The sequence below is a fragment of the Convolutriloba macropyga genome, chromosome 10, assembly GCF_964194025.1.
Source record: "Convolutriloba macropyga chromosome 10, txConMacr16.3, whole genome shotgun sequence".
NCBI lineage: Eukaryota > Metazoa > Xenacoelomorpha > Acoela > Convolutidae > Convolutriloba > Convolutriloba macropyga.
In genome coordinates this window covers 41,739,758-41,749,808 of record NC_134477.1, presented here as the reverse complement: position 1 = coordinate 41,749,808, position 10,051 = coordinate 41,739,758, and the positions used below count along the sequence as shown (strand labels likewise).

General features: G+C 34.6%; 1 protein-coding gene across 1 annotated transcript; it reads right to left on the bottom strand.

The window, feature by feature from the left end:
- Positions 1–227: 227 nt before the first annotated feature.
- On the bottom strand, positions 228–9,549 carry LOC142348028 (uncharacterized). The gene is made up of 4 exons (XM_075399194.1): positions 8,943–9,549; positions 5,743–6,254; positions 1,802–2,286; positions 228–1,140 (listed from the first exon to the last, which is right to left on the bottom strand). Exons 1-4 carry the CDS (start codon positions 9,487–9,489, stop codon positions 228–230), a joined length of 2,457 nt encoding a protein of 818 aa, XP_075255309.1. The 5' UTR covers positions 9,490–9,549.
- Between the last annotated feature and the right edge of the window lie 502 nt (positions 9,550–10,051).

Genomic DNA, 10,051 nt, shown 5'->3' with positions numbered 1-10,051 from the left:
TTTTAAAATCTTCTTTAAAGACCTTCTCTTTTCAATTCACCCGTTTAAAATCACGACTAAAATTTGACCCAAAATGTATGAAGAACGCTTCAACACAATTCAAAAGCTGCCAAAACGAAATGATTATAAATATTTGATTTTCATCTTGTTTCTGGTGAAAACAGTTCATTGTAAAATTGGAGCTATATAGTTCAAACAAATATAATACTTGTGTTAAGATATATAGTTTAGCGATTACAGATCAGAAGAGCTTCAATTGCATGTAGCAAAAAAACCATGATTTCAAAAAGAGCAAACACACTCCATCCTAGCCACAGTCCAATATTTCCTCCAAAATCACCCAGAAGATCCATGAAGTCATACGATGCGCTCTCCGAAATCTTTCGCATTCTCAAAGAACTATAGAACAATTCTAGCCGAACAAAATTCTCTCGAATGCTCTGGTGGATATATTTGAGGTTGCCGTCCGATTCGTTAGCCACTCTCAGAAGGAAATTTCGGAACCTCGGGTGCGCATAATTAGGACTTTTGATAACTGCAGTGGCAAAGTAAGAGCTGTAAGCGGCAGATGGCCAGGGCGACCTCGAAGCAACAGAGAAATATTCAGTTGAATTGCAGGGTGTGCGACAATCGCAATGAAAAGTGTCAATCCTTCGAATAACATCGAATCTACATAATCTGTCCTCGTAAATTTCGTGAGAGCACTGTCTTGAGACATTCACGATGTTTGGATGGGTGCTAAAGTCTCGATCGAATGACTCAATACACTTGCAGTGATTTGCTATTAAGAATAGAACGCAATACTTTAAACACGAGTCAGATGAGTACTTCCATTTCTGCGTAACTTTACTACTTAAGTTCAGAAATGGAGGCCACTTGTCCCAGCATCTGCTGTAATCGTCTCCCTTGCGCTCAATTTGCTGTGCTCGCATGTCAAAGAACGTCGCTTCTCCAGCGGCAGCTGCAATGCTTTGCGTTCTCATAATTGGTTCTACTTCTGGATCATGTATTGCGACTCTTGCACCCAAATTAGGAGCCAGAAGTCCAATATATTCGTCTGCGTCAATGAAAAGGGTCAACTTCAGTCCATAGTCTTTGCCGGCTCTGTTGACCGAAGCATTTAGAGGACTATTTTCATCCCTGTTTTTGGATTGGGCAGTTTATTATGATAACAATCAAAGCTTTTCAAGCTACAAAAAGTTTAACTGATAGAGCAAGTTTGACAAAAAACTAGTTAGTTTAATCTTTCATCTTCAAAGTTAATTTCATGTTTAGGAAGAAAACACATAAATTTATGTTTTTGATTCAAAAAGTGTGATTCTAAATTAAAAACAGAGAACTAATTGAAAGAGTTATATTTATGAGTTATAGATGAGAAAAATTATTAGCTCCTTAGAAGTATGCGCATTCATTTATAATACTAAAGAAATTGAAAATAAATATGATAGCTAAAAAAATTGTTTCTTTAGTCCTTGTAATCTTAAATCTCTCGTTCAATTTAACTTGATGACGAATCAAAATTTATATATATATATATATATATATATATATATATATATATATATATATATATATATATATATATATATATATATGTATATATATATATATGTGTGTGTGTGTGTGTGCTCGTGTGAGTTTGTGTGTCTGTATCTGTTGTGATGCTTCAGATATTTTTGTTTGTACATAGAAAGGAAAATTTATTCAGTATCATGAATTGCATATTCTTCTGAATCATATTTGCTGGCTACAATAATAATTTGCCTGTAAAATGACTCCAAAATAAACTTCCCTGGCTGGCTTGAAAGTGAAACACTTCCCGTATGTTGGATCATCATAATCCTCAAATGCGCCCATATCGCAATTTTCACCCTTGAACTGACACTGGACAATAAAATCAGACCGCTTCTGGCCATAATGCCACATTGCGTTTTTGTCAAAAGTTACTGCATCACGAAAGTCGGAATAATCGGCCTTAACTGATGTTCTGTAGAGACCATAGTAGTAGTTGGTGAAGTTTTTGAACATTGAGTTAAATTTGTTGTCGCGCGAATCAATTGGTGGAACCCAAAAACTCGATGAATCATCAATATTTTCATTGTAACCAGTCTCGCTGCCGTAGGTGGGTGTATTAGGATCTGCTTCGTATGAAATTTTGAAACCCCTGTCAGTTATAGAATGATCAGTGATGAAATAGAGAGTAATTAAACTGCTGTTGGTGTTAATTATTTTAGGTGGAGAGTATGATAATCTGCCACAAAGGATGCTTTCACCGTTGTCCTCTTTCTAAAAAAAACAAAATAATTACGAACCAAGACTGAATAAAAAAGTGGAACAGTTTAAAAAACAGTCCATCACCTGCGTCAAATTGCCTCCCCGGGTCGAGGTTTGGCGGCGAATTTTTGAAAAAAATGCGGTGAATTTTGAGGTGAATTTTTGTAAGAAATGCGGTGAAATGCGGTGAATTATTTTTTTCACCGCATTTCTTACATGAATTTGCCACAAAAACCGATGTGGCGAATTTTTGTCAAGAAATGCGGTGAATTTTGAGGTGAATTTTTGCAAGAAATGCGGTGAAATGCGGTGAAATATTTATTTTCACCGCAATCACTGCATTTCTTACAAAAAATCACCGCATTCACCGCATTTTATTACAAAAATTTACCCAAAAGCCTTGACCCGGGTCTCAATTGTTTCAGAGTAAGCCTGCCGTGGTACTAGTTTACTAACCCCGCACCCCCCAGCCAAGATTTCGATATAAAAGTGTAAAAGTCGGCAGGATGTTCGGAACATTTTTGAGGAACTGTCCCTAGCTATATAAAATTTTGATGAAAAACAGTGGGAAGAAATAGGACAACTTTAGCGTCCCAGGAATCAAATTAAAATGAAAATTAGGGCTACAAAGACGTCAGAAGAAATATTTTCATGTCAAAATTTTGATGTAAAGAGGGCTGCATTGGGAAACACTTTGAATAACCACCCCAAACAGAAACTTTGAAGTAAGAGTAGGTTCCAATCGGCTGCAAAATTGATGCAGACTGGGAGAGAAATTTCAGTGGGGGTATGAAATGATGCAATTTGCGGCTAAGGTGCTTGGTTCGAATGTCTCTTTTGAGTTCATCCCAATGCGATGCAAGAGTGGTGTGTCTACCGAATCTTATTCATATATGTGAATTGATAAAGTCACTGTAATAGAGGTTATAATCTACCGAAGCAGTTGTAGGTTTAATCTAGAATTTATGCGCTACCATCAATACTGCCTATATGAACAACCGAATAAATCAACTGTTAATTAAAAAACACTTAGTAAATAACAGTTTCGCTAGCATGCTTTGAAGCTTAGAAACTTTGACATAAAAAGCATATAATCAATTACAAAACATACCGTGCCATTTAAATGTTCCAATTTCTACTTTTTGTGCGCAATGTTTTGCTTCCTCATTTTTTGTGTGCCTTTGTTCGTTATTTACTTCACTTAAAAGGGCTCTCCCTGATTGCAAATGATATGCTCCCACTAAACTGTCAGGCGTAACACAAGTGGAAAAGATTCATGGTTTGACTCGACCAAATGACCTCAACACATTGAGGGCTTAGCACTAATTTAGGGCTCATTTAGCAGGAAGTGCATTGAAAAGCTCTGATAAGTGACGGTGAATCATTAATATCGAATTAGCAAAATAGCAACAATTTTTTCAGCCAGAATGTAGAGAAAATATTAAATAATTGAGCCGGAAGAGAGCGCTAAGATTTCTTTTCCATGTTAATACCTATTGTTTTATTTTTCGCACAAATCTGAGCAAAACCTTTAACTCAGCTGGTTCCATTTTAATAATAAGTGAAGTCGAAAAGCATCAATCTGATGAGAACAAAATTGGAGCTTAATTTTTTTCACAGTACTTTAAGCTTCAAATTGATAAGATCATTAAAAAAACTTCCTACAAAGATTTTTGCCTCGATATGAATAAGATTCACTGAAATGATGATAAGATGATAAGCTTTTGAGAGGAGTTGCGTGTTGTTAATAAACTCAAAAATCTCAAATACCGAAAATCTCATTTTGATATGCAAAATATAATTGTCGTCAAATAACCTCCCCGTCAAAGTTGTTGTGATAAACTCTATCAAAAAAAATTTTCAATGACGTTTGTTCTTTTCCTTACATGTTTAAAATAATGGTATAAAACTTGCTTCCAAAATTACAGATTTTGTTATTGCTTTTTGCTAACAAAAATGTTATAACATTTTGAAAAATTTCAGCTCCTTAATGTGCAGTCTTGCTCTCGTTGTGTCAACAAATGAAAGGATTAGGAATGATTAGGTTCTAAACGAAGCCAATGCCAAACGCGCATTATATCTATTAAGCTTATCTTTATACAAATCTCAAATTAATCCAAAATCATATGTACATCCTTCTATTTTTAAAAGCTAAACATAATTTAAATAGTTTAAAAAGCTGCCGATGGGAAACTCAATAATCTTGATAGAACATATTACGGTCTTTAGAAATCATTGAAAATTTATGTCATATGAGTTTGATACAATACAACTCCAAACATAGTATGTTACCAATGTTCATGTTTTTCATCAGAGCAGCTACATTGCACTTTGTATATTCTTCATGAATGGAATAGTACTAAAGTGGTAGTAATTGAGGCTGTTACATAGTAATTATACACTGTTTTTTATTATTAAGGTGTCACTTTTGGTCTGTCTGATGAATAATATGTTCGAGTTTTCTGGTAATTACAATAAAAATATAGTCTTCTTTATGATTACTACTTTGCTATTATGAACTTTTTCATAGTAGAAAAACGGGTGAATATTGATGCAAGATACTTTACCCTGCTTACAATTTCAGAAATTTCCTCAAACAAAATTTTGTTTAATCGCGATCAATTTAAAACTTGAAAATTTATTTGCAAGTGATTTTGTGCAAATTAAAACAGTAATTGGAATCGATTTAATTTCGTGGGCATTACGTGACCAATGTCCGTACATATTTGATTTTATGACGGTTTTTGACTACCAATATTTTAAAATTGGATTTTTAAGTGTGTGTATGTGTGTGTGTGTCGGGATATGAGTGAAACCAGGCTACTTTAGTATAAGTTTGCTTCAAGATGGGATATGCGTGCTAGCAATTTCCATAAAGCGTGTAATTCAGGAGAGCGTGACAATCTTTTATCACTCATTTCCACGCCATAACTCTCATAAGTACTGCAGGTAATTGGTTTTCATGTCTTGGAACTTGCGTTTTCTAACATAGACCACGCAATGGTATTTTTTCTATTTTATAAGGTTATTCAGCATAAAACGCCAATCATTTTGTATAGGTTTTTGTAAATAATTAACATGGCATTCTATGGTTTTTAAAATTTTTGATGGTGATCTTCCCTTTTTTGTTCGAAAACTGAGGTCTTTCACATATTGTCAGCAATCTAATAAATTTGAACCAAACACTCTCAAATTTTAATTTTCATTGGTAATATTGATCTAAACATTTATTTTAGAGTTGAAAAAAGAACACTTTTGCAAATAATTCTGTTTTAATTTACAAAATATACTACCCAGTCAATGCTTGGGCCAAGGACACCGCGAAATCCGAAAATTAACTGCTTACGAAGAACGTTTTAGGCAACTTGAAGTTCAATTGAACTATAAAACAAACTGAAAGAGCAAAAATTTTTGAGAGAAAAAAGCGAAATGAAAAAATAGAGCGGTAAAATTGGAAAATTTCCTTACTGGATTCAGTTGAAAATCAATCGCTGATTTTTCTCCTTCGAACCAAAGAAGATAATCGTAACATAAAATGGATCCGTTTTCGCGGAACTCGTCATCCTGTTCAATATACAATTCGTAAATCTTGAGAACAATTGACGCTTGGCAATCGTAGGATTTGATTATTACGGACCAAATGTAATCATTCTGATATTTCTCCGGAAACTTTTCGGACGTGATAATTTTGGGTGTTATTGTTGCGGTTCTCACTTTTGAGTCATTGCCGCAAATTTTTTCATCTTCATCATCTTCGTATGCGCATTCTCGATCACCGTCACATTTCTTAGCGCATATAGTAACGTTGGAACTATCAAAACACTCTGTATAATTTCCAGCGCATAATTCAGATTTTCCGATTTCGATGGTTTCACAATTCAATTTTTCGTCCTCATCACTTCCGTCACTACAGTGTGGCACTTTATCGCATTTCCGCTCCTCGGGTATGCAGAAACCGTCCTTTTCACATTTGAAGAAACCTACAGAAATAAAGGAGTTTGAGTTCTTATGAAAAAATTTGCAACCAATATCAGCAATTAATCCTATATGAATTTGAGATACACAAGATTTAGGATATTGATCAGGGGCAATTTTCGATCGGTGACACCCCAGTCTGCGACTCAAAAAGGTCTGACCTGACTGGTCTTGAGTTGGTTATTTTTGTCCCGGAAGTTATCTTTAATAATTTCTTTTTACCAGTTTTGCTATTTTCCTTACAAATGATGTGATCCCATTATGAAGTCCGTAAACCCACAGGTATTGTCCAGACGGACTTGAGTCCTCGATAGGGAGTTCAAAGTTTTCAACCCAAAAAATGGGTGTTGGCCAGGCCGACAACATTTGTTCACTCTTTACCAGACACACTGTCTTTAGTCACAATTGTCCAGACTGAACAGATTCTTGTCAACAGCATTTGGCCAGACCGGACAGACCCTTCGTCAGACCATTGAACAGACCCAGAAAAACATCCCATAAAAGTTCCAAATTGTTCTTTTCACTTTTTGTCCGAGAAATGAGAACTTGTTTTAATTTTGATGAAAACACGGCCAATTTGAAGGCGGTTGCGAACTTCTGAAGTTAATTTGGTCATGTATTATAATCATCGACATATTGATGTAAAGATTACCAAAGACGAGCTATTATATTAAGAAAAACAGTTCACACGGCACACATTTATACTTTTCTGCAAAGAGGGCTGGCTCTTGATTTGGTCTGACCTCTGGGCTTTGGTTGTGGTAATTGATCACATGAAAACAGACCGTAATGTGAAAATCGGCCAAATCGGAGAGACCAAAATGTACTTATTGACTAGACTGAAATTTGGGTATTGACAGTATGAAACAGATTGAAATGTGGGTATTCACCAGATTGAGCAGACCGATGTCAGTGTTGCTTAAATCAAATAGACTAAAATGCGGGTATTGGATAGACTGACCAGACCAGAAACTTGGTATTTGTCATGAAGAAGGCGCAAGTAATTTTTTTCTCGAGACAATTGGGTTGGGTCGCCCCAGTCCCCATTGTCAAAGATCAAAACCGGCCTGACCGACACACATATATTGGGTCCCAAATTTCATCGTGGGAATCAATATTGCATTCCTGGGCTCTTACTACAACTTAGAACCTCAATACCTTCAAAAAAATCAATTTCATCGTAAAGTAGGCATGAAACAAAGATATTTTAAATAAAGATTTTTCTATAGAAAAAAAATTGGTTTGCTATCTTGAAAATTGTGTCGTTTGATTTTTTTACCCAATGAGATAAAAATTATTTTTGAACGCTAAATCTTCTCTGATTTGAAAATTGACAATGAAGAAACGAAATTAAGTATCGGAACGATTTTTATTTTTCTACAAAGAGAAGGTTATAGCAACTCAGAGTCAGTTAGCAGACAATTTTCTAGTGTCACTTTTTGTTCAGACGTACTAAGATTTTACTCAAATGTGTTATCATAATTTAACAGTAGTTTAACTGTACGAAGCATCTCTTATTTCAAATATAGCATTGCATAAAATTGGTTACTTTTCCCCAGTTATTTTTTTTTTCAATTTTCGGCTCGCCTTTCATGTCTTGAGATAATTTTTGCTTAATGGAACCAGTTATATATGACAGTAAACGATTTATAAGGTACAGTAAATAAATTAATTATGTGTTAATTTATTGTTAAGAGACTATTGGATATTGCGTACAAAGACCGGTAATTTTACTTAAGCACCGAGAAATGGATTTACATCTAACAAATTTTCAAAGAAAGAAAATCACATTCAAGTGACACTATGTTTAGCAAACACTCTTGACACTTTTAATTTTGAAGCCTTGCCGGTGATCAACAACTACTGCGGAAACAGAGGAAATAAATATAAAAAAAATTATTAAAAAAATAGCTTAATCATGGCCTAACTTTTCAAAATGGTACTGAATGTTATCGCCTTATTAAAAATTCTCTTTTAATTTTAATTACATTTGACAGATTTTCTCCACATCAAAATATGGCTTTTCTCATTCGTTTTTCCTTGAAGAATTTGCAATGCAAATGATGAGCCGTTTTATAGTTCAGAAACATTTCTTTGTTTGGGCATTTATTTTTCTCTGGAGTTGAAGCTACTTTTTAACTTATTATTGTTGCACCATATGATTTGCGTGTGGGCACAAAACCGATTAGATCCCGTTTTTGTTTCATAACTGATTGAGTTTTTCATCTATTTCAGAACAAAATGTTTGAAAATCTTTCGAACAGTTTTTAAAAATTATTTTACTGTTTTTGTGCGCATGCACGAGGATATTTACTGGTTGTCGTGAGCTGATGTTCCTACTTGATTTCAAAAAACAAGTGCGAAATGCATCAGTCACTTTTGACGCTAACCGACAATTTTTCTGCGAAGCTTTTTGTAAAAACAAAGATATCTTTTCAAGAATTCTATAAAACACCGTCCGTAACAATTGTCTAACACTGATTTCAATGCGTGATTCCCAGTATTGTCTGCTGTCCAAAAAAGAATATGCTATGACTTCAAAATTATGTGATGTGATGTGGAACGTTACTTTGTAAAAGTGTGTTGCGTATGCGCTTGGTTATATCCAGTAAGTTTTGTCCAGTAAGTTGGGGAGAGGGGCGGGGACAGGAATTATTTGCAAAAATGTTCCGCAAAATTTTGTGAAATGTTACCTTCTGGACATTCCATTTCAGTAGCAGCGAAGTTATCAGGCAGTCCTTTGGCAGCGTACGTCAGAAAAGCTTCAGAGTACTTGTCCAGAGCTTGAAAGTCAGAGTATTTTTTAAGCCGGCTAATCTTCGACTTCAGAATTGGGTTTTCGTTGCATATTGTGACGGCAGGGAACTCGATGCTGGACATGGTTTCAATAGTCATTTCTGTTGATGTCGGATATGACAAATATTTCAGAATAATGCCGTGGACGTAAAACGAAAAAAGCGTAATCAAACCAATATAAATCAAAATCCAAAGTGTTCGGAAAGTTTTATGCGAAGATCCAACTTGTGGGAAAATTGCGTCTATCAAACGCACCGTTGATTTCTTCATAACACTTCGTGAAGTTTTCACCTTTGTTTCCGGTTCGGATGTATGATCAGACGACGATTCACTTTCTTCATTCAAAGTTGAAAGTTGAATTGCAACTTTTGTTCCGTTTTTGTTATCTTTTATTGATAAAATTTTATCCTTCTTGCTAGGGTGATGTTTTCCATAAGTACTCATTTTCAATAAGCTGCTATGATATTTTCAGCCAAAAATTTATAATTTTATTTTTTGAACTACTTTTCCAAAATGATCAGCAATGAATGAATGATGAAAACCTAGAATTTCGCTATTTGCAAAACTAATCTGATTACACAAGACGGCATAGACAATAAAGGTGTTTAAGTAACAACAACCTTTATCAGGGATTTTCATCTATGTTTATTTGTATGTTAATATCAGGTGTTTAAGAGCAGAGGGTTGTGTCCTATCACATCAAAGAACTTATGGGGAAGTTGGGAGAGTTTAAAGTAAATTTGGAAACCATTAAACTAATTTATAGCAAGAGCTGACCAAAATCAAATATAAATGTTTGCTACGATCATTATTTATCCAAGGGTACTTCAAAAGGCTGGAAACTGTCTATTGTTTAAACTAAATAGTTTGAACAAAAAGAAGACACAAACAAAGATGATTGTAAACAGTTATACTATTGAATGTAGAGGCTGTAGTAAACAGACATGAATAAATTCTGCCTAAATTTTGGAAAAATTATTCAAATCGAAAAACGTGAAACCTATTG

Excerpts from the sequence above, each read along its gene's own strand:
- LOC142348028 (XM_075399194.1), bottom strand. The coding sequence starts at position 9,489 with ATGAGTACTTATGGAAAACATCACCCTAGCAAGAAGGATAAAATTTTA. Across the intron at positions 6,255-8,942 it reads TGAAATGGAATGTCCAGAAG|GTTTCTTCAAATGTGAAAAG; the intron begins GTAACATTTCAC and ends TTATTTCTGTAG. Across the intron at positions 2,287-5,742 it reads TTGATTTTCAACTGAATCCA|AAAGAGGACAACGGTGAAAG; the intron begins GTAAGGAAATTT and ends TGTTTTTTTTAG.